Below are 23,132 nucleotides of genomic sequence, written 5' to 3' on the forward strand. Positions count from 1 at the left end.
TGACGATGCTTGCGTGACACGACCTGGCATGGTGCTCGGGATCCGACTCGACCCTCGACGTATGAGTATCATGATATCTTGATGTTTTTCCCTTAACCAATCAGAGCTGTAGTAATAAAGTTGTTTTGAATGATGCCGATTGAATCATGATACTGATAAAGCTCTCCCAGTTATTAATTGTGCTGCTGCTCCTTGCCGCAATAGAGACGGCTGCTTTGAGGCGTCCTTGAGCGCTTAGTCATCACTTGACAGAAATTTGGGTTCTTCACATCATCCCACTTTTCCACCACAATACAGAGTCCGACCCGATTCACCACAACGACACACAACCAGCCATGAGCTCTCAGTCACTCCGCTCGATATACCGGGCGAGGCCAGAGCTGGCACAGGCCGGACAAGCCCTGAGAGGCTACTTCCGCCAGTTCTCCACGACGCAATCGCAGCTCAGCGACGAGGCGCCTCCGACCAACAACGGCAGCGGCAGCAGCAGCAGCAGCAGCAGCGGAAATGCCAGGCCTACGGCTCGACAGCGGACGCGGGCGGCGGCCAGCGAGATCAATGCCCTGGTGAAGGACCGGAGCGGCAGCGGCGCCCAGGAGGCACGCAATACTACTTCTACATCGAATGCTGGTGCGGCGGCGCCGGCGCAGCCCAGGGTCATTGACGTGCGGAGTCTGCCCAGAGGAGGGATGCTGAGGGGGCGGGGCGGGCTGCGAGGGCGAGGACGAGGCACGGGGCCGAATGCTTCTGGCGCTCATCGCGCCGCGTCGCCGAGCGGGAACCGGTTCGCGGGCGCCGCCGCGAGAGGAGGACGGGGAGGTTATGCGCAGGGCGCCGCGGGCCGGGGAGGCGGCGGCAGAGGGGGGAGGGCTGGTGGCGGCGGAAGGGGCAGGGCGACGGCGAACAAGAAGAGGGCCGACGGCGGGGAGGACAACAACAACAACAACAAGGCTGGCGGTGCCGGGCCTCGGGGCAAGCGGCAGGATCCGTTTGAGAGGATGGATCCGCAGGAGCAGCAGTTTGACGACGCGGCGCGGTTCGGCACGAGGACCGAGTACAAGCCGTCGCTGAACAAGGAGGACCTGGCGGCGTTTGTGCCGGCGGCGCCGTCGTCGACGCGGGAGAGCCGCGTGGCGGCCGTGCTGGAGGACCTGGCGGTGCTGGGCGCGAGGGGCGACGCCGTCGGCGTGCCGCAGAACCTGCAGGCCAAGAGCTACGCCGCCGACGTGGAGGACAACGGCGGGGCGCGCTTCTTCGCCGACGGCAAGGCCCGCGCGGCCGCGGAGCAGTACCTCCAGGAGCAGCGGCGGGAGAAGCTGCTCGCCGAGGGCAAGGCCGAGGAGGAGATTCCGCGGGAGCCGATCCTCCAGGACGCGGAGGAGGCTGTGCGCAAGGCGGTCGTGGAGAGTGCGGTGCAGGGGAAGCACGAGACGCCCAAGTTTGCGACGGATCCGGTGGGGATCGCGAGGGCGTGGCACTTGAGGGCCGGGACGTACACGCAGAGGGACGTGGAGAAGTTTGAGAAGAAGCTGGTGTCGCTGTTGGCGGTTGGTGGTGGTGGTGGTGGTAAGGGAGGTGTGAAGAGCCAGGCGAAGGCTTCTTGAAGAAAAATTACGAATAAGAGGACCAAGGGTTTAGAAGGGAAATCTTATCTTGTACGAGTAAAGAATAAGAGAGGATGTTATACAGAGAGATGTGGATTGTTTTGCTATGGAAAAGGTCATGCATGATAATGCAAGAAAAAAAAGTCAAGCAAAGAAACATTATATACAAAGTGAACATACAATGGCGCCTGAAACCCAGTAGTACTACTACCGCCATTTAAAGAGTAACTAAACACTCGCCCATCTACCTCCGATCAAGCTGCTTAATGACCTGCGCCTCCTCGCCATCAATCTCCTTCATCTTCTTGTCCTGCACCTTTTGCAGCTCCTTGTCCGCCTTCCTGACCACGTCCGGCAGCACGACGCCGTTCTTCTTCCAGTCCTTGAGCGCCTTCTCATGCTTTGTGCGCGCCTGCCGCACGCGCTCCCTCCAGCCCTGGCACGCCTCCTTGACGCGGCGGACGAGGTCCTCCTTGCGCTCCATCTCGACCTTTAGCAGCAGCTCCAGCTCGTTGTCCTCGGAGCGCTGGGGCTGCTGGTTAAAGTCCTTGCTGGCCTGCACGGCGGACATGATGGGCTTGATGTACTCGCGCTCGTTGACGAGCAGGGAGATGATGCGGCCGGAGCGGGGCACGATCTGGGCGAGCTCGCGCAGGGGAAAGGTCGTCTTGGCATGCTGCTGCTGATGATCGTGGCCGTGGTCGTGCTGGTGCTTGTGGTGGTCGTGGTGGTCGTGGTGATCGTGGGACTTGATGGCCACGGGCAGCGCGCCGAGGACGTCCGGGTTGAAGCGGCCGCCGTGGAGGACGGCTTGGAGCTGGGACTTGAAGTGGGCGTCTATGGTGGCGTAGGCGGCGAGGAGGGCGGAGAAGTCGAGGGGGTCTTCGGGGTTGGGCTGTTGGCTGCTGCTCTTGTCGTTGTTGTTGTTGTTGTTGTTGCTCTTGTCGGCCTTGGGGGAGGAGGAGGAGGAGGAGGAGGGGGAGGGGCTGTTGCTCGCGGGGGCAATTTTGCGCTTCTTGAGGAGGGCTGCTGAGGTGTTGAAGGGGCGGGCGGATGATGGAGTAGAGCGGGTGTTTGAATTATGGGTGAGGGCCGTCAATGAGGCGGGTTTGGGAGAGGAGAGGCTGAAGAGGTGCCGTCTGTGATGCCCCATGGATATTGTTAGTATAAGGTATTCTGTAGGTTTAGAGGGATTGGGTACTGTAGATAGATTTTTCCTTACCCTTCGGCCTGCGCAACAAGGCGCATTCCATAGTTGACGAGACTGCTGGAGCGAGAAAATGCCATGGTGATGGGTGGTTTGTTGGTGGACTGGCGATCGTGACTTGGTGGTTGATGCTTGTATGATCTGTAAAGAGCTTGCAGAAGCTTCGATGCGAGGTGGGGTGACGTACCTGTACCTGGAGAGCCGATAAGATAAGGTAACGATGGTGGTGCAGTTGTTAGCACGACAATTCTAGTATGAGGACGAATGCCTCCTTCTAAAGTGTCCAATTGATCAATCAATAAGAAGTACCAGTTAAATATATATATATATATAATCGTATTACAGACATTTTGATATCGCTACTCAGAGCTGAGCCAGGAGAGCGAATTGGTGAGAAGCCAAATATTGCAGCTCGAGGATACGGTAATACATGATGCTCCGTGATGGTAAAGGTACTTTTACGTGCCAAACAAGCTGGTGAAACATCTCTCCAACCCCGCTCGGACATGTCTCGAGCAAAAGGAAAAAAAAAAAAAAAAAAAAAAGTCAACACCTTGTCTGAATTTCATAGCGCCCGGAAGCTGTCCTCTTCAACCACAAAGCTCGCACGAGGATCATTGATGTTCAAGAGGAGTGGGAGTGCACAAAAAGAGATGTAATATTGCTGGAGCAAAAGCAAATGACCATGGCAGGGTTCGAACCTGCGACCTTTCGCGTTATGGGATGTAAGGCGACTGCGCTAGCCACTGCGCCACATAGTCGTTGCGTCGAGTGACTGGTATTGTGGAGCTTCTACACTAAAGAGGACTATGAACTTGGATACCTGCAGCAACAACGAGATCGAGGGTTTTGAGATGCTGATATAACTGCTGTTCAGGTGTACGGCACTGACTCTGGGTAGACAATTTTGGGGTTGTAATGGATATAGATTCAATCTCGGGCAGCCTTGATGTTATCCCGTAGAATGGAATCGCTACTAAGCGGAATTGTACTGATATCGGTAAGGCAGCAATGACATTCGTACCTATCGTACAACACTCGATTCTCAGTCGAGTCCACATCTTTCTATGTACACTCTCATTATTTCATCGTATCATGATGTCAAAAAAGGGGAAAAAAAAAAAAGAAACAAGGCTATTCTACTCTTACAACATCCCCACACTTAGCTCTGCAGAGGCTTGCCCATGCCGCCGTACGTAATCATCTTGGTGATCTGGTACTCTGCAATGCCATACTTTGATCCCTCCCTGCCGAAGCCGCTCTCCTTGACACCTCCGAAAGGCGCCGCCGGGTCAGAGATGATGCCCGTGTTGACGCCAATCATGCCCACCTCCAGGGCCTCGGCAACGCGGTGTACGCGCTCCAGGTCGCGGGAGTAGAAGTAGCCGGCGAGGCCGACCTCGGAGTTGTTGGCCAGCGCAACGACCTCGGCCTCCGTCTTGAAGGGGAAGAGGCCGGCCACGGGGCCAAACGTCTCCTCGGAGGCGAGCTGCATGTCCGCCGTCATGTCGCGCAGGACGGTGAGCTGGAAGAAGTTGGAGCCAACGTCGGGCAGTCTCTGGCCGCCGACGAGGAGCTTAGCGCCCTTCTTGACGGCGTCCTGGACGTGGGCGTCGACCTTGGAGACGGCGCGGTCGTGGATCAGGGGGCCGTGGGTGGTGCCCTCGGCGAAGCCGTTGCCGACCTTGAAGGCCTTGACCTTTTCGACAAACTTGTTCACAAAGGCATCGTAGACGCCCTCCTGGACGTAGATTCGGTTGGCGCACACGCACGTCTGTCCCGAGGAGCGGAACTTGGACATGATGGCGCCCGTCACGGCGGCGTCGATGTCTGCGTCGTCAAAGACGATGAAGGGAGAGTTTCCGCCTAGCTCGAGGGACAACTTCTTGAGCGTGTCGGATGACTGCTTCATCAACAGCTTGCCGACGGTCGTGGAGCCGGTGAAGGAGACCTTCTTGATGGTGGGATGCGTCGTCAGCTGCTCGCCAAGGGCAATGGTGTTGTCCAGTGTCGTCACGATGTTGACGACGCCCTTGGGGATACCCGCGCGGTGAGCCAGCTCAGCCAGCGCCAGGGCCGTGAAGGGCGTCTCTCCGGGAGCCTTGCAGACGACGGTGCAGCCAGCGGCCAAAGCCGGGCCAATCTTTCGCGTGATCATGGCGGCGGGGAAGTTCCATCTGTATTGAGCAATGTTAGCATACCTGTATATGCCGCCTGTGGTATGGTATCCATTGGAATCGAGTTGGGAGGTTTGCAACGTACGGAGTAATCATGCCGCAGACGCCAACGGGCTCCTTGAGAGTCCACACTCTGTTTCCGGGCACGGTGGCAGGGATGACATCGCCATATGTGCGCGGCGCCTCCTCGCTGAACCACTCAAAGAAGTTCGCGGCGTACGTGGCCTCGCCCCTGGCATCCGCGAGCGGCTTTCCGTTCTCCCAGGTGATGAGCTGGGCAATGTCCTCGGCGTTCTCCACCGTCAGGTCGTACCACTTGCGCAGCAGCTTGGAGCGCTCGCGGCCGGTCAGCGTGCGGAAGGACTTGAAGGCGTCGGCGGCGGCGGCGATGGCGGACTCGGTGTCGGCGGGGGTGAATTCGGGGGCCGTTCCAATCACTTCGCCGGTGGCAGGGTCTGGCAATAGGGGAGGACGGGGCGAAAGGTCAGCCAATCTTTCGCTTTGCTGTTGGGAAGAGAACACACGGCGAGGGGAACTTGGGATATAGATTGTATGATGACGGGTGGTGGCGGCTTACCGTGAACCCTGAACGTCTTGCCCGACTTGGCGGATACCCACTCGCCATTGACGTAGCAGACGTTCTGCTTCAGCAGTGACGGATCTCTGAGCTGTACGTCTTCATTAGTGTTCTGACTGTTGTTGTAGTTGGTGCAATAGACAAGGTGCGCGGGCTCACCTTGGGGGCCATGGTGGAAGCTTTTCTGACGAGGAGTGACGATATACCGGGAGCGAAGCGAAGAGCCGAGGGAGAAGCAATCTTATGCAACAAAGCCATGGAGGACAGAGAAGAAGAAAGGGAGGGAAAAAAAAAAAGAGGGGAGAAGGAGACGGACAAGAAGAGGACGAGTCAAGCTAATATACGGGCTTCACGAATCTCAGACAAACTGGAACCGGCAGCCTGTGCAACTGGGGGCGACAGAATGCTTTGTGATTGGAAATGCAAAATGCGGAGGAAGTTCAAGCGCTGCCAGCTCTCAAGAGACCGGCCCGGGATCGAGAACGTTTGAAGGTGCGGTTGGAGGCGGGGAAAGGAAGAAGGCGTGTGAGCTCCCCCCAAAAGAGAAAAAAGGGTGACACGGCGATGCGCAAATCGGTGACGTCCATGATTCAAGCAGCACAGACGTGGGAGAGGTTTGCGGGGGCCATTTGCCGCGATCTCCAAAACAGGGCTGGGGCCGGTTTGGCTGGAGTTTGCTGGAGTGTTGGAATATCCATTATGTATCCGTTATCACACAGAGAGGCCGGGCCGGTCTGAGGGAGGGGAGGGGGGGAGCGATTCCGGACACTGGGCCGGAACGGGAGAATCTGGGTCGGCCTCGTCTCGGCTTGGGGGCCATTTGATTACCTAGGCTAGTACCTACTTACAGTAATTGATACCTCTCTCTACACATTCTACTCCCGACTCGGGACAGGTTTCATTATTCAGGAGTCAATTCGGATGTGAATTTTGTCATCATATGTGGGTATATATAAGATATTGTGTTACATGTACACGACAAAGGAGATAAGAAAAAAGAAAAAAGACGGGGTTTCGGGCACTCTCTGTAAGTCTGCCTCATCACGGCCGCCAGGGCCTTTGCATCATTAACCGCCATATTGCATGCATGTCAGCATGGAACGCCTTGCGCCAGTTTTCCCCCTCAAATATAGAATCCAAGCCGCCCATGCATCAACGGTCAGAGTTAGACCCAAAATTGTATAAACGAAAGTAAAGAAGAATAAAAAGACATGTCTGGCTCTTTCAGGAGTAGAGCATCGTCTCGTGCTGTCTTAGCGGAAGCTTCCGGTCGAGCGTGTGAAAGGCCTGTGTTCGGGGCGTGTAGGGCATGGTCCCCGATGCCCAGGTCGTCTTGAGGCCGCTCATCTCCACGCTCTTGCCGTCCTTGACACTCGACGCCTCGTCGTCCTCGTCCTCGTCGGTGTCCAAGTTGTTGAGCGGATTGGGCCACATGGCATAAAGAGAAAAGCCGAGCATGAACAGGTAAGCGGTACTGAGAGTGACAAGTCAGCATGGGATTTGCAACATCGATCCTGGTGGACGTCCGGTGACTTACAGCATGTACAACGTGATGAAGAGCGAGGCCTGCGCAATCTTGCAATTGGTAAACTGCCCATACGGCTTGGCCATGTCGCAGCCGTATCGAAAGTACCACGCCGCTGGTGCCGGATACCTCGGGTCGCTGTGGTCGGGGCCGACCTGGCCGTAGACGCTCACGGCATACAGCGCAACCAGGGCGATGCTGGCGAGGGTGGACAGAACGGGATACCAAATCCGCATGATGACGGCGATGAGCTTGGTGAGGAGGAAGAAGAGCGATATGACGGAGATGGCGACATTGTAATCGGTGAATCTGTTGAGCCAGTCAGCACAGGAATTTTGTTTTCCCGTTGTTGGTAGTGGTAACTGACGTTCTTGACCAGATGAGAGGCAGTTTTGGCTGCGGCACATGGTTGGCATAGGCAAAGAGGATGACATCGGGGTTGGAGTTGAGGCGGTGGTCCCAGCCAATTTTCCACATGGCGGTTCGATAGAGGTCCGGCTGGGAGAGGCCGAAGATGGTGAGGATGGGCACGAGGCCGATGAACTCGACCAGCATCAGCCAGCGGATGGCCAGCCGCGGGATTCTGGGCCATTTGCGATGCAGGACGTGGTACGTCCACGGCCGGGAGCGAGTGCCCAGGATGCCCATTTTGGTCGTCTTGCTGTTCTGCTGGTAGCCTAGGTAGGGCTCTTTGGTGTCGTTCTGACGAGGCTTTCCTAGCTCTTGTTGGTCGACTACCTAGAGTCGCTCGGCGATGATGGATGGTCTGCCCGAGATCGGATATCCTCCAGCCTTTGGTTGCATGTATGCAGGGAGCTCAGATTCGCGGCAGGCTCACAGGCTCATGTCTGCAGACGCACTCCCGACACCGATCGATCGATCCGCCCGCTGCGTCCGCGCCCAAGAGGCTTTTCCTCCCTGTGAGTTGTTGTCGTCGTCGAGATGCGGCCGAGAAAATGACGCCCTGTCGTGCTTCAGCTCCAGGCTGTCTTTTCTCGCTGTCTTGCCAAGATTCAAGTCGTCAAAGCCACTGCGGAACAACGCACAGCTGCTGCAGTCGAGAAGCGTCGCAAACGTCTCTTATCAAATCAAATCGCGGATCAGATCGAAAACCCCCAAATGCCTTTCGTCGCTCGCGGAAGGGGGGGACGCAGGCCGTTTAAAGGGCCCGTGAGAGGGAACCGGGCGCCTCTTGGCTGCTGCTGCTGCTGCTGCTTCTTGTGTGGTCCCCTCCATCTCAGCGGCCGGCCACCTGAAGCCACTGTTGGACGACGGCACACTCAGCGCTGCTCGCCTGGGAAGAAGTGGGGAAGTTGGCTCTGCAGGGTGCGGGCGCTTGAGCCTGTGACGGGCTGCACAGGCCCTGATTGGGCGGCTGCCGGGTGACGGGCAACAGGCCCGGCCAATGGCAGCGGCGCCTCTCCAGTTGTTTTAAGCGCCCACGATCGCAGATGCATGGCACGATTGGCGGCGGCGGGCCAATGAGGGCGGCCGTGATGGGTGAAAGGGGACAGCGGTTGACTCGAGCGTTCTTTTCATTCCGGCAATCAGGGCACAAGATCGAAATGAGAGGGCCGGGGACCTGTTCCTGCTCTGCAGCAGAGCAGAGCTCGCCGTCCCTGGTTTATGCGCCCCGATCCCTGGCCGCTGGTGATGCCGAGCACGTTTCTTGCAGCAGTCTGTCGAGCAGGCGGCGCTCGGCTCGGCATCCATCCGCACATGTCGGTTCCCATGGATGTTGGGTGACACCACCCAGTTCTGTCTGGTACGCACGAGGACGAAGCAATACTTACTACTTGCCTCTGGTACTCGTACAATCGTAATACTACTACACCCTCGTTGTTCGAGCGTTCGCGCAACGCCGCCCTTGACTTCCTATTCGGTGACACGGCCACTGGGTGGCGCCACTGGAGTGCCAGCCATTGGGCCTGTCTCTGGCCTCAAGCGGTGCCTGGGCGCCACCAATCTTACGGTCTGGGTAATAGACATCCAACCCATCTTGCCACCTTTTCTGTGCTGCAAAGAGGGGGAAATGCGAGCTGTGAGGAGAAGCTTCGTTGTTGGTTCATACAGACGAGTACATGTATCCATAGCGCACAATCACCACTCATCCCTAAGGTACCTACTAACAACCTACATGACAAGTGCCTTATGTCATGCAAGGGACGCAAATCCTCCCGTTCTTTGTGCATCAACCCTTTTTTTTCGTAGCGTGATGTGGATAGGCCGTTGGTTGCTTCTGCCGTTTGGGTGCAATCACTTGTCGTGGACGCCAAAAGCTGAGTGTAGGTATGTAAGCTGACTGTCTTGTCTTGACTTTGAGCCCGGCGACGCCTCTTCCGCTCTGGCAAGATGCCTCTTATAAAGGCTGCCGCCGCCACGCCATTCCTCGGTGTTGATACTTGATCCAACTGCAGACAGTGCATATTGAAATTGTGTGATTGAGACCTCGAGGCAACCTTGCAAGGGTGATGTGCCGTCTCTCAGTTTTTAGCCCCCACTTGGATCTCCGCTCGGGACGGCACCCGGCCATCTCGCGCGGCAAGACGAGACAGGAGAGTCTAGGCGAGAACTGCACCCGGCAGAGAGCGCCATGTGATAAATATCCTGAACAGACACGGAGAAAATAACCACCGGATAAAGTACATTGAAGCCTCTTTGATTGTACTTGGGGGGGCTAGATTACCTACGAAGTATTAGGGGTGAGTACAGCAACCACCTGACAGACAGCTCTCCACTCAATCAATGTCGTCGATCTTGAACCCTGAATGTCCCACGCCAATGCTGAGCTGACGAAAGCTTCCAATTCTCCTGTGCTAACAACCTATCATGGAGAGTCCGGGAGTATTGAAATGCCAGTAATTCGAAGTCACTGACACTATTTAGCTGATGTCGCAAGCTGCATCAAGTCTTGTTCTGCTGCTAGATGTCTCCAGTTGCGAAAGTATCTTGTGCCAGCTGCAATTCACGATGCCGCACATTGTCGAGGTGGACAAAGCAAACATGAGCATACACAAAAACCAACCATACGCACACAAATGCGACGATAGCCACCAAACAGTACATCTCAATGATGCCCGTATTATACCAATATGTGTCTATATTTATTTCACACTCCCAACATTTTTGCAAAACGTTCATGGACTGCATGATGGCCGAGCCAGCAAAATACTACACGGAGAGAATCCAGAATAGCCGCAGCGCATTCTGTATGAGTACCTTATGTGATAACGGGTAGCGCGGGCGCAGAAGGGGGACGTCGAGCATACATACGTTACTTCGACGGCCCCCAAGAATCAAGACCTCCAAGTCCATCATGAACCACTGCTGTAGGATGCATGTTGGCTCGCAAATCCAGACACAGTGCGCCTGTAATGACCGTCTTTTCAACAGAGCGGTGCAACGCCTACATCCCGCAATAACATGTGCCGGGCGAAGTGATTTGATGGAGCCAAAGCTGTGACGAGGTTCAAGACCCAGGACTGACGAAGTGATGTAATGGGGTCCATCAGGATAAAAAGGCACGATGCAACATGCCTAGGCAGTAATACACTAGAGCAGCAATTTTGTCATGTAGAGCAATGCAAAACCTATGTTGCTTTTTTTCCATGTGGCATCAGTCTGCAAGTGGCCGGTGCGGTCACTTCCACCACGCTCGATAGGTTCATCATACCATCTCTCACACATTGTCATGCAGCAAGAAGCCCATATTTCGCTCCATCAGGATGCCTCGCTTATTAAGCTCTCTTTCTATTTTTTTATCTTTTCTTTGCCTTTTTTCTTGCCTTTTCTCTGAGTTTTCACTTCCGGGGGTGGAGCGCCGTGGAGGTGGACCCATGCATATCGTACCCTTCTCTTTCGGAGTACTAAATGATGAGCGCGCAACCGACCGAGGACATGTAAGTGGGTGTACCAAAAGTCTCGAGCAGGGCCATCGGTTGATAAGAGAAAAATGCAACCAAAGGAACAAGAAGCAGCTTGTTTCCTCAACATCCCCTTCATCAAACTTTGTTTTCTTTCTCTCCGTCCGACGCCGCTTTTTTTGGTTTCTTGCCGCCCTAAAAAACCAGTTTTTTTCATGACCCTCCGGCCCCTGTCCTAGCCGGCGGCGCAACGAGATCTAGACCGGTCGATGGTGGTAGTTGAGGCCCAGCGTGACTCTTGACTTTGCCTCGCGATGAGAAAGGAAAAAGGATTTTTCTTCTATTTTGCACCCAGCTGCAAGCATAGAGCAAGATATCATATACTGGCCGTGCTTCTAAGTACGTAACACAGCTGTATGACAAGAGACCCTGTCTGTCTCTGTTTCTGAAGTGTGGCATTGGTCATGTTCCCAAAGTACGGACAAGGCTCGACTTCTTGCAATATCAGGATAACAGTAGGTAGTATTACTCAAGGAATAGCCGTGAACCGCCACAGTTTGAGAATGTAATCGTATGTACACACTCCATCTTGGACGCGGTCCTCCGCGGATCCCTGTTAGCAGCGGCCTTGGAGGATGCGAATTATTACCCGAGGAGCTCCATCCTCGCGAGGCGTATGTACGGAGTGAGGAAGCTCGAAACGCCCGACGACGGTGCGCATAGCTTTGATATGCACTATGCGGCATCGCATGCTGTCTCCCCGAAGACGCCCTGGAGCTGATGCACCGCACAGTGTCCGTAACGGAGAGGGGAACACCGAGGGGACACACCGTAAGCACATGGTGATGGTATTGGATGGATGCTGCAAGCAGAGTAAGAAAAGCCGGCCGAAAAAACGCAGGACCCGTGATGGGCAGACCTTGAGCGGATGGAGCCTGGCCCTTTTGCATCCCCCACCGAGACAGACAGCGCTGTTCCCCCTCATCTTCTCCCTGCCTTGTTCGCCCGAAGCGTTCCAGTGGCCATCGCCGAGCTGTTAGCAGGGTACATACTTGGGAAGCGTCGTGGCGCCCGCTCAGCTGCTAGGAGGAGCGAGAGGCGAGCCGTGCACCGCTAGCATGCATCTCCAAGCCCAGGTGCCGGCATGGTCCTCGGATGTAATACTCGTACGCTCGTCCATACTGCTATGTACACACATGGCAAGGCAGGCATTGGATGGCATGATGCGAAAACCGCCCGTGGTCTGGAGCTAGCCGGCGTCTGGCTGCTGCCATCGATGATTTTGCTGGTGATCAGCGCTCTGCTCACGATCAACTGCTGCATCTCCACAGCCAGAGTCGGTGCTGATCAGATCAGCAGTCCCACCACCTGGCGACCCTTATTGTCGGGACTGTCAATCGTCCCCTGGCTCTCGACCTTTAGACTCCCGTCTATGTTGTCTGAGCTGCTCGACCTACAGCAGACCGGCATTCGCCTGGGATCAACGGCCAAGCAATAGCCAAGCTCATCGCGGCCTGCAGCCAGCTTGTCCTGCCTGTGCCTGTGCCTGTGCCTGTGACGGGCTGCGGTGTGTGCCTTGTACTCGTACCTCAAGCTCTGTCGGCTCGGCCCTGGTCGCTTCTCAGATCACACTCATCAAAGCTGTCGGTTGTGTGTTGCTGATTGCAAATCTGATCCCCCTTTTGCTCCTCCATCCTGTACTCGTACATACGGTACGGACTATTACGGGCGCGGACTCGCCATACATACCTGTACTCGCACCGATAAGCCCTGCCGTGTCGTCGTCTCTGAGGATATACCGCGATAAGCAAGGAATCAAGTCCTCGGCCATTGGATCCCGTCACGCCGTTGCCTTGCCTTGCCTTGCCTCGCCTTCTGCTCTTCTCCCAGAACAAAGACGCGGCTCCTCCTCTTCCTCAAACCCCCTTTCCCCCCTCCTGCTCCGCCTGACACTGCCGTCTCGTCTACATACGCCCACGCCGGCCATCAGCTGCCCGCCTTGTCGCTCGTTTTGTCCATCATCCCGTTGATGCCTCCGCGGTCGCCGTTGAAGGTGCGGCTCTGTCTCCAGCGAGGATCAACGCTCCGCGATCCACCCCATCTCTCATCCACCCGAACCCTCGCTCGCCGGCCCATCTCGATCTCGACCCCCTCTCACTGGGTCTAGCTCTCCCAGGTCCCTAACAGTGCGCTACTCCGGCCAGTCCTTGCAAGGTTCGCCGCTCTGGTAGCGCGACAGTCTCGCCATAACCCCGCTGTCCGTCCAGTGCAGGCCGCGAATCTTGGGTCTTGGTCTTCATCGGCCGCCTGCCGTGTTCGTGTTCTGTGCCAGGGTTTTTTTTTTTTTTTCCGAATCGCATCGAACCAACGGCCGTCTCTTTTGCCTTCTGGCATCTTCGCCCTCGTCCAAACTCCCCCCTTCCGGCGCCTTAATGCAGCATCAGGACGAGAGCTCCGCAGATTGCCCTGGCTTCGCCTCTGCCTCCGCTGCTGCCTCCGCGCCGGTCTCTGATTCTGATTTCGCCTCTGCCTCAGCCTCGGCCTCTGCGTTTTCTTCTGCCGCCGTCTCGCAGGCGTCCTCAGTAGTATCGCCGTCGACTCGGGCTTGCGGCGCGTGTGATTCCGGGCTGCCGAATCCCGCCGCCGCCTCTGGTGAGGAAACCACTGCAACCTCTCCGCGACCTCTGGCCGCCGCGCTGGAGAGGGTTACTTCACCCTTCCGCAGCACCGCTTCTCACCTCTCTCAGGGCCGCCTGGACCACTTGAGACACCATTCGGCAGGCCTGCCGACGCCATGGCATGCAGACAATAACCACACATCCCGACTTGGCTCGCCACCCCCTACGCATCCCATCACAGCCCTGCCGTCGCACAGGAGCTATCCAAGCCTCAACCAAGCTGTGGCTGCCAGTCTGCCGTCCACTGACAGCAACGGAAAGCGCCAGTCGCGCAGCAAAGCCAAGGACGACCAAGCAATGGGGTCGGCGCCGATCAAGAAGCCTCGTACCGGAGCCTCTCCTCCCCGGAGGCTCGATATGCTGGGCGACGCCATGTTCCCCCTGTCCTCCGTGAGCTCGATCCAGCTGAACCGCGACGATGCTGTCTCGCCTCTCTTCTTTTCTCACGCCCCAGCGAGGCACTATGCTCGTCCTCACAGCGTCCCTGTCTCGGACGTGGCCTCGGCCATCCTCGCCCATGCCCGCGACGAGACTTCAGGCGTAGTCACGACTTTGAAGCTCCCAAGAGCGAGCGTCAGCTCCACGAGCGCCGCCCTCTCCGGCAGCACGCCGTCGTCCATGGACATGTCGGCGCCGTCCCTGAGCCCCGACATGCGCAGCCTGCCCCCTGGCTTGCAGATGCTTCAGGGTGTTGGCGTCCTTGAGCTTCTCGAGCATGATGATAGGCCGACGTTCCTGGTAGACCTGGCCAACCCGGCAAACGCCCATCGCCCCGGCTTGCCCACAGTCTACCACAACGCCTCGCTGCGTGCGGCTGAGTCTATTCACGGCCTGCTAAACCCCGACCAGGAAAATCCTGGCAGTCCCGGGCCCTCAGATGAGTTCAACAACTTCAAGGCATGGGTGATGGCCACTGGTGTCGACTCCCCCAATGTCCCTTCATCCACATACGAATATGGGGGGATTACATGGGTGTGCACAACCTTGAGGCGCCGTTTTCGATTCATCAGCGGAAACATCACCTGCCAAACCACTCACGCAACCTCGCCGATGCCCATGATGGAAGAGGAGGAGGAGGAGGAGGAAGAAGGAGACGGTGATGCACCCATGCTGGGGCAAGACGACAGTGGCCGCTGCATATCGACTCCAGCTACACCCGCGGGCGACATTCCCGAGCCGCCGGACTACTTTGGCACCGCCACCGCGAAGACCACCACCATTGAGCCCATGGACACGACCGACACGACTCCCGCAACCGGCACCATTGAGCCGATATACGACATCAACCGACGACATCCCGATGACTTTACCAATGAGGTACTGCAGTCGCAGCCTGTGAGGTCAACCTTTGACTGGACCAGGATTCCCTATAGCGACAGTTTGCCCGAGCACATCAAGTTGGCCAAGTCGGTGGACTGGGCTTCTACGCCTCTTGGCCCCATGAGCGAATGGGGCTACAACCTGAGGGCCATGGCGAACATGGTCATGGGCAGCCCCAACCCGGCCGCCATGTACTGGGGCCGCGAGTACGTCAGCATTTACAACGCTGCATATGTGGCATTGGCGGGCAGCAAACATCCATCTCTCATGGGCAAGCGGTACTCGGAGGGCTGGGTCGAGCTCTTTGATGACTTTGCCCCGATATTCCAGTCTGCTTGGGAGTCTGGCCAAGCGACCATGAAGCATGACGACCAGCTGTTCATCAACCGACATGGCTTCCTGGAAGAGACGTTCTTCTCATGGTCCATAATTCCACTCCTCGGCGAAGATGGCGAGGTCGTTGGCCTGTTCAATCCCAGTTTCGAAAACACTCGGCGCAGAATCAACGAGCGCCGAATGCTAACACTGCGGGAGATAGGCGAGCGGACGGCGTCGGCGGCTTCCGTCAGCGAGTTTTGGCCACAAGTACGGAAAGGACTGGCTTTTAACGAGTACGACATACCCTTCAGCATGATTTACTCCGTCAAAGACGACGCCGAAAGCGAGGTATCATCGCTTCACTCTGGTAGCCAGATGTACTCTCCCCAGCTTGTTCTCGAGGGAGCTCCTGGCGTCCCAGAGGGCCATGTGGCCGCACCCCCGACACTGGACCTGCGTACCTCAGACGAAGGGTTTGCGCCTTACGTGCGACAGTCGCTGGCAGGGGGCGGAGCGCCTGTTGTGCTATCAGAGGATGACGGCACCCTGCCAAAGCATTTAATCGAAGGATTCGAGTGGCGGGGCTTCGGTGACCCTTGCAGGACGATTGTCGTCTTCCCAATCATCCCCACAACAACAGGCGATGCTGTAACGGGTTTCATCGTACTTGGCGTGAACCCCCGACGGCCGTATGACGACGACTACAAGCTCTTCATCCATCTTTTGTCGCGGCAGCTGGCTACTTCCATGGCCTCGGTTCTCTTGTTTGAGGAGGAAATTCGGCGTGGACAGCGAGCCGCTCACCTGGCTGCTTTGGATCGCCAGGAACTCTCGGAGCAGCTTTTGCAACGTACACAAGAGGCCAATGAGCTGGAGACAAAGTTTACGCGCATGGCCGAGTTCGCGCCAGTTGGAATGTTCATTGCTGACGAAAAGGGCCATATCAATTACTGCAACGACATGTGGTGGCAGATTTCTCGACACTCCCGATCCGAACAGATAGGCACTGCATGGATGGACAGCGTACGCATCGAAGATAGGCCGGGCCTGGAGGCGGCTTGGACAAGGCTTCTGGAGCAAAAAGTGACCATCTCAGTGGAGTTTCGATTCAACTGCAGTCAGCTGTGCGGAGATCACACCGTCGACACCTGGGTCCTGATGAGCGCGTTTCCCGAGAAGGACCCCGATGGCAGCCTGGCGTCCATTTTCGGTTGTATCACCGACATCTCCTCTCAAAAGTGGGCGGAAAAGGTGCAGAACGAGAGGCGCGAGGAGGCCGTGGAGCTCAAGCGGCAGCAGGAGAACTTCATCGACATTACGAGCCATGAAATGAGGAACCCCCTGTCGGCCATTCTTCAGTGCGTGGACCAGATCGCCAACAGCATAGGCTCCTTCACGGCCCATTCGGACAGGGCAGAGGTGGACGCCCTTTTGGAGTCGTGCCTCGATGCTGCCAACACCATCAACTTGTGCGCCAGCCACCAGAAGCGCATCGTCGATGACATCCTGACGCTGTCGAAGCTCGACTCCAACTTGCTGGCCGTCACTCCCGTCGATGAACAGCCGATCAAGGTCGTTCACCGAACGCTCAAGATGTTCGAGTCGGAACTGCTTGCCCACGACATTGACTTTGAATTTCGCGTCGACAACAGCTTCGAGGCCTATGGGGTTACCTGGGCCAAGCTGGATCCATCCAGGCTGAGGCAAGTACTGATCAACCTCATGACCAACGCCATCAAGTTCACCCAGGGCCGAGAGAAGAGGGCCATTACCGTCAGCATGTGCGCGACCAAGGACATCTCGGAGGTGACTAGTCAGGGGACGTTTTACTTTGAACGAAACGATATACAGCGGACCGTCGGTATGGATATCGACAACGAAGAGGAGTGGGGAGCCGGTGAGCGCTTCAACATCCACTGCTCGGTGGAGGACACCGGTGCCGGCTTGGGTGACGAGGAAATGAAGGTGTTGTTCCAGCGTTTCCAACAAGCCTCGCCCCGGACGCATGTGCAGTACGGTGGCTCTGGCTTGGGGCTGTTCATCTCGAGGATCTTAACCGAGATGCAAGGCGGTCAGATTGGCGTTTCCTCCCAAAAGGACGCCGGGAGCAAGTTCAGCTTCTACGTCCAAAGCCGGAAATGCCTGAACCCCCCATCCCAATATGAGCACATCACGCCGTTCAAGCTCGAGCGCAAGATCCAGGTCGCTCCAGCCACCACCGGCCAGCCTGCCAGCGGCCCCGCCTCGCGATGCCAGTCAGATGCAGGCCGCAGCCCGCTGTTCGATGTGCTTATTGTCGAAGATAACATCGTGAACCAGAAGGTTTTGCAGCGACAGCTGCGCAATTACGGCAACAATACGTTTGTGGCAAACCATGGCCGAGAGGCGCTGCAGACGCTGGAAAAGTCGAGGTTTTGGGCAGGCCAAGAAGACGAAGGCGTCGACATTTCCGTCATCCTGATGGACCTGGAGATGCCCGTCATGGACGGCATGACGTGCGCGCGGAAGATTCGCCAGCTCGAGAAGGAAGGGACAATCATCAAGCATATCCCCATCATTGCGGTTACGGCATACGCACGGCCCGAGCAAATTGAGAATGCAAAGGCCGCAGGAATTGTGAGTTGTTGAGCCCACAGGCTCGTCTTGAGCCGTCACGTCATGGAGACTGGTGCTAACCGCTGATTTGTGTGTAGGATGATGTGATCTCCAAGCCATTCCGGATTCCCGAGCTACTCCCCAAAATCGAGGAGCTGGTGGGCAAGTACCAGAGCCTTTCCGTGTCGAGAAACGCATAGGAAGGGCAACGGTGAAGCTCCTCGCACCCTCTTGAACGGAGCGGTCGTCAAGGTCAATACGATGTGATTCATTTGTCTCCGCTCTTCAATTACTGCCCTTGCGGAAGCGGCATTTGTCATAACTTTTTATTCTTTTACTTCTCAACCTCTTTTCACTAGATTTGCATACATGTGGGAGCCCAGCGTGTCATTTACAAGCCGGGCGTTTTTGGTTTCCTTTTTTTTTTGACTCTGTTTGAGGGAGGCCAAAGTCTTCCTCTTCATTCATATACTTGGGAACACGACGAGCAGCAGGCGGACTCGCATACGAAAAGAGCCGGCCGGGGACTTGGGTTTTTCTTTTTCTTTCTTCCAGCATCTTCATCCTTCACTTCTCTGTGTGTGTTCAATCTTACCAGCATATACGAGGCTGTCGACCTCAGATACCAAAGTTTTGTTCTTGTCCTTTTCTTGTTTTCTATACAAAACTCTACTGCATATACGACTTGGGAGGAACTACCACGGGCTGCGCGAAAAGCGCCACACAACACATGATATACACTAGAGCATGTGTTGAGACAGAGCGATATATGAATTATTGGTGGATTGAGGGGGGACGAGAGTTTGGTACAACAAAAAGCGGCGATGTGGAAAGGAGGCGATAATTATAGGTAGGATCCGAAAGAAATACGAACACGGATTTCCACCATGTTGGCACCATGTTGGCTCTTTTGTTGTGTTGTCCTGGGCGCAAAGCTGTGAAAGTAAACAACCAAGATATCAAACTTCGGATGAACTTTGTCATGCATCTCTACCTACCTTACCTTGGGTATGTACGCGTAGAGAAGGGCGAACCTGTGGAGGAGTCGGCTGTATTACTCTTGTAAATAAGCGTAAATAGTGGGGAGCAGTGGAGTTTTCTGAACATTTTGCTCTCCATACTCTGCTCTTTTCTTGATGCGAGTCTACTGTGTCTCAAGGTGAGGCAACTGTTGATACTCTTTTACTAGTTTAGAGAAAAGGCCACCGGTGTAACTGTGCGAAAAGGCTATCATCAAGTGAATATAGACTCTGCATTCATGCAGTATCCAAGGTTTACGTCTAGGAAAGACTCGACTCGACACTAAGAGAGGACAACACTCAACGCTCAAGAGGGGGAACAAAAACAGGAGAAAACATTCCAAAAGAGAAGAGAAAGGAGAGAAGCAGACATCACAATGCGAAAAGTAGACCGGTTCATTAGACACACATCATCTTTATATTAGGTATTAATTATCTTCCTCCTCTCGGGTATCGAAACAAAGCAGAACGCGAATGCTGTATACTAGCAACATCAAGATTTTTGGTTCTCTCAAAAAAAAGATATTAAGAGGATTATTTTTGGGGGTTTTTCTTCTCCTTTCAGTTTCTCGTCCAAATCGACGTGCAAAAAAAAAACAACAACAAAATGGAAAGTGGTATCAGTGAAAGCAGTCTCGACAGGGTATCTTGGTATCTTGTGAAGAAATGCAGATCCTTCCATTCCCAGTCCTCTCATGCGTGTTTTTTTTTCGGTGACAATTATATCAAAGGAAAGCTTTGCAAAGTGTGTCTTCTTGAAGTCGTAAAAATCTCACTGTCGACGAGATTCTTAAGCGGCAGCAGTGACGACGGGAGCGGGGGCAGCGGCAGCCTCGGGCTTGTTCTCGGCTTCGGCCTCCTCAGGCTTGGCGACCTCGTCCTCCTTGGCAGCCTCCTTGGGGGTCTCCTCAGTGGCAGCGGCGGCGGCAGGAGTCTCCTCCTCCTCCTTGATGGCCTCCTCCTCCTTGGCCTCCTCGGCAGGCTTGTCCTCAGGCTTGGCGGCGCCCTTGCCCTTGATGGTAGCACGGAGCTTGGAGAACGCGCCCTTGCTGGACTTCTCCTCGCCCTCGGAGCCGGGGCCGGGAGACTTGTCACGCTTGCCAAAGGTGAAGGGCAGGGAAGACTTGCGCTTCTCCTTGTCCTTCTTGGTCTCGCCGTTGGTCACAGCAGCCTCAGTGGTCTCAGTGGGGACGGTGGCAGGGCTGCTGACATCGACGGCCAGGGGAGTGGTGGCCTCGACGGGAGGGATGACGGGGGCGGCCTCGGTGGTGGCGGCAGTCTCCTCCTCCTCCTTGGGAGACTCAGCCTCGGGCTTGGCCTCGGCGGCCTTCTTCTCCTTCTTGGAGAAGACGTTGCCGAAGAAGCTGGTGCGCTTGTTGACGGCAGGCTTCTCCTTGGGAGACTCGGGCTGGGCCTCCTCAGCGGGCTTGGTCTCGCCCTCGGCAGCGGGCTCAGCGACAGCGGGGACCTCCTCAGTGGCAGGAGCCTCACCCTCGGCAACGGGCTCGACAACGACGGGAGTCTCGGCAGCAGCGGCCTCCTCAGTCTTGGCCTCGTCCTTCTTCTCCTCCTTCTTGCCAAAGCCGAAGAAAGAAGCGCGCTTGCGGCTAGCGGAGCGGCGCTTAGGCTCCTCGACCTTAAGCTCGTCCTTGGTCTCCTCCTTGGCGGCGGCGGCGGCGGCGCCCTCCTCCTCAGCAGCAGGCTCGTCGGCCTTGGGGGCAGCCTCCTCAGCGGGGGCGGCCTCGTCCTTGGCGGGCTCGACCTTGTCCTCCTTGGGAGCGGGCTTGAGGCTCTCAATGGTCTGCTTGTAGATCTCAGACTCAGTGACGGTGGCGGCAAGCTCCTTGGCCTCGGCAATCTTGGCCTTCAGCTGGGCAACCCAGTTGTCGCGCTCAGCGGCGGAGTTGGCCTTGAAGGTGTGCTTGTTGCCCTTGGCGGAGAAGTGGAACTTGTGAGAGCCGTCGGTCTCAGGCTCGGTGGCATCAGCCTGCAGGATTCCAGGGTTAGCTATATGATCAAAACAGCAGCAGCGCGATGCGCTTCAAGGCGGCGGCCACCTACCAGGTTGATGACGCCATGGGGGGCCTTCTTGTCGCCGATGAACAAAAGACCCTTGCCAGTGTGGGCAGCCCAGGCGATGTTGTGCTGGGCAACCTCGACGTGCTTCTCGGCCTTCTTGTAGGCGGCGAGAACCTCGGCCTCGACGGCCTCGTTGCCGAAGAAGAAGAAGGACTTGCTGGCGATGAGGTTCCTGTTGGGCAACTGTGGTCAGCAAGACTCGCGATCCCTCCCGGGCAAAGCATCTAAGCGGCTGCCTGTCGCTAGGTACTCACTTGGGGAAGCTGGCGCCCTGGGCCTTGTGTCCCAGGAAGCCCTCCTCGATGGGCTTGGCCTCCTCCTCCTTCTTGTCCTCCTCCTTGGCGGGCTCGGCCTCCTCAGCCTCGGCCGGCTTCGCCTCCTCTGCGGGCTTGTCCTCGACGGCGGCGACGGGGGCGGCCTCAGCAGCGGGCGCCTCGTCAACGACGACGGGAGCGGTCTCCTCCTTGATCACCGGGGCGGCGACCTCAACGGGCTTCTGTTCCTCAGCCATTCTGGATAGAAAAAAGGGTATCTTTAAAGCGCGGGGGGTATCACAACAAACAAAGGGGGGGGTATTAAAAAAAAAGAAGGATCCAGAAAAAGCCTTTTGGATGGTGTATGGGGAAAACGGGCGCTGGTGAAGCGTGAGTGAAGAAAGAAAGTGGGAGGAGGAAGAAGAAGAAGAGTCGGTAGCAGAAGGGGGTGGCCAGGGCTACTTATTTGCTTTGCCGCGGACGAGGACTGGGCAGGAAAATAAGAGCGGCCAGGGGGTGGAGGGCGAGAAATGGCGAGCTTGGGCCTGTGTGACCAGTGGGCAGAAGGCCTGGAATCAACCCTGCAGACCCTTTTGGGGGGGGGATGGAATCGGCAGACTGAGAGAGACAAGACTGGACAGCTGAGCACATGCGGCTGCATCGTCGTTGTCTGGTGTCTGTCGACTATCGCCAGCCATTCTGATGCAGTGACGCCACGGCGGGAGAAGCTCCCAGTGGGCCAGTGGCTCGCTGTGTCAAGGCCCGCTAGCGCTGCGTCGGCGGCGTGAATGCCCTGAGAAGTCGCTGTTTCTTGGGGGGGTTTGCAGAGGGTCTTGGGGGGGGGAGAGAAAGGGTCGCAGTGGTTGCAGTGGCTGCAGTGGGCCGCAGCTGGTCCGTGCGGGCTTTAAGCGAGTGGGCCTGAAATTGCAGACCCGCGACCGGCCTGCGCTAGTGGGCGGGCAGAAATGTTCGGCAGCCACCCAGGTGCCAGGGCTCGCGGCGGGGCTGCCCCGAACGGGCCAGGTACTTGCAGGGCCGTGCTGCATGTGCCGCTGCTCGCACGGTCCCGCCGTGTCCCTTGTCGTCAGGTTCAGGTTCATGCTGAGCTCAACTTTGTCTGGCTCGTCGTCGAGGTGAAATGACTCCCAGCCTCCACTTGCTCATTTAAAATCAACACGACAGCCCTTTTTCTCCTTTGTTCCTTTGTCCCGTCTGGGCCATGGGCAAGGGTCGCCGATAAGACAGGCAGGGCGGAATACAAAGTGCTAATAACGAGGGCTTGTTGAGCACGGGGAACCGAGGCGGGAAATCCGCGTACCTGACATGGAGAGAGAGAGAGAGAGAGGCACGAAGGCATCATGCGAGAGTCAAACGTGCAGTAATGATGGAAGCTCGAACCCGTTCCGTGGAAGCTTTTTTTTCGCTCGACATGGGGATCGCCGTGAACCCTTGGACGCCTATGTGCATAGTGAAGGGGGCCATCTTAGATTATCTTGCCTGCCCCACGATCCATCTTTCGCCTGCTGCAGCGCAGCTGCGCATCTCCAAGGTGATACGGGAGACCATCCGTCTGGTGATGCTGCTGCTGCTGGCGGCTAGTGGTTGTTTGCTAGCAGCGCTGGCGCGAGCAGTTTAGGGCAGCGTTTGAGATGTAAGGGTTGCCGACTTGATACTGTTGCTCCATCCAGATGACCAGCATCTGGTTTTCTCCTGGATAATACAGTAATACTAGCACCTTGATGAGAAAAAGAGAGCAGCCACACCGAGCAATGGTGATGGTTCGGCATCTGTTCTGGGTGATGCAAGTAATTACTGAGTAGGTAGTACTCCGTGCAAAGTACATGGACATCGAGATTAGGCGCCCCCCCTTTTTTTTGCCCGACGCCTGAAACTACACGCCGGGCTCTCTCGTTCGA

General features: G+C 56.4%; 5 protein-coding genes across 5 annotated transcripts; 2 read left to right on the forward strand and 3 right to left on the reverse strand.

The window, feature by feature from the left end:
• The first annotated feature begins 443 nt into the window (after positions 1-443).
• Positions 444-1,659, forward strand: TRIREDRAFT_122692 (uncharacterized protein). Its single transcript, XM_006966711.1, has one exon. The coding sequence runs from the start codon at positions 690-692 to the stop codon at positions 1,602-1,604; it is 915 nt and encodes a 304-aa protein (XP_006966773.1). The 5' UTR covers positions 444-689; the 3' UTR covers positions 1,605-1,659.
• Positions 1,660-1,848: 189 nt separating this feature from the next.
• Positions 1,849-5,860, reverse strand: TRIREDRAFT_22741 (uncharacterized protein; the record flags this gene model as incomplete). The annotated part of the gene is made up of 7 exons (XM_006966650.1): positions 5,725-5,860; positions 5,566-5,656; positions 5,074-5,443; positions 4,047-4,988; positions 3,365-3,369; positions 2,365-2,780; positions 1,849-2,283 (listed from the first exon to the last, which is right to left on the reverse strand). Exons 1-7 carry the CDS (start codon positions 5,821-5,823, stop codon positions 1,849-1,851), a joined length of 2,358 nt encoding a protein of 785 aa, XP_006966712.1. The 5' UTR covers positions 5,824-5,860.
• Positions 5,861-6,789: 929 nt separating this feature from the next.
• TRIREDRAFT_109039 (uncharacterized protein) lies at positions 6,790-7,738 on the reverse strand (the record flags this gene model as incomplete). The annotated part of the gene is made up of 3 exons (XM_006966813.1): positions 6,790-7,039; positions 7,103-7,399; positions 7,458-7,738. The coding sequence occupies 3 exons, from the start codon at positions 7,736-7,738 to the stop codon at positions 6,790-6,792; spliced, it is 828 nt and encodes a 275-aa protein (XP_006966875.1).
• Positions 7,739-13,928: 6,190 nt separating this feature from the next.
• TRIREDRAFT_109040 (histidine kinase) lies at positions 13,929-18,064 on the forward strand (the record flags this gene model as incomplete). Its single annotated transcript, XM_006966712.1, has 2 exons — positions 13,929-17,885; positions 17,963-18,064. The coding sequence occupies 2 exons, from the start codon at positions 13,929-13,931 to the stop codon at positions 18,062-18,064; spliced, it is 4,059 nt and encodes a 1,352-aa protein (XP_006966774.1).
• Positions 18,065-19,425: 1,361 nt separating this feature from the next.
• TRIREDRAFT_122696 (uncharacterized protein) lies at positions 19,426-21,588 on the reverse strand. Its single transcript, XM_006966814.1, has 3 exons — positions 21,217-21,588; positions 20,945-21,134; positions 19,426-20,870 (listed from the first exon to the last, which is right to left on the reverse strand). The coding sequence occupies exons 1-3, from the start codon at positions 21,471-21,473 to the stop codon at positions 19,674-19,676; spliced, it is 1,644 nt and encodes a 547-aa protein (XP_006966876.1). The 5' UTR covers positions 21,474-21,588; the 3' UTR covers positions 19,426-19,673.
• Positions 21,589-23,132: the final 1,544 nt, after the last annotated feature.

This window comes from Trichoderma reesei (genome assembly GCF_000167675.1).
Source record: "Trichoderma reesei QM6a unplaced genomic scaffold TRIREscaffold_14, whole genome shotgun sequence".
Classification (NCBI taxonomy): domain Eukaryota; kingdom Fungi; phylum Ascomycota; class Sordariomycetes; order Hypocreales; family Hypocreaceae; genus Trichoderma; species Trichoderma reesei.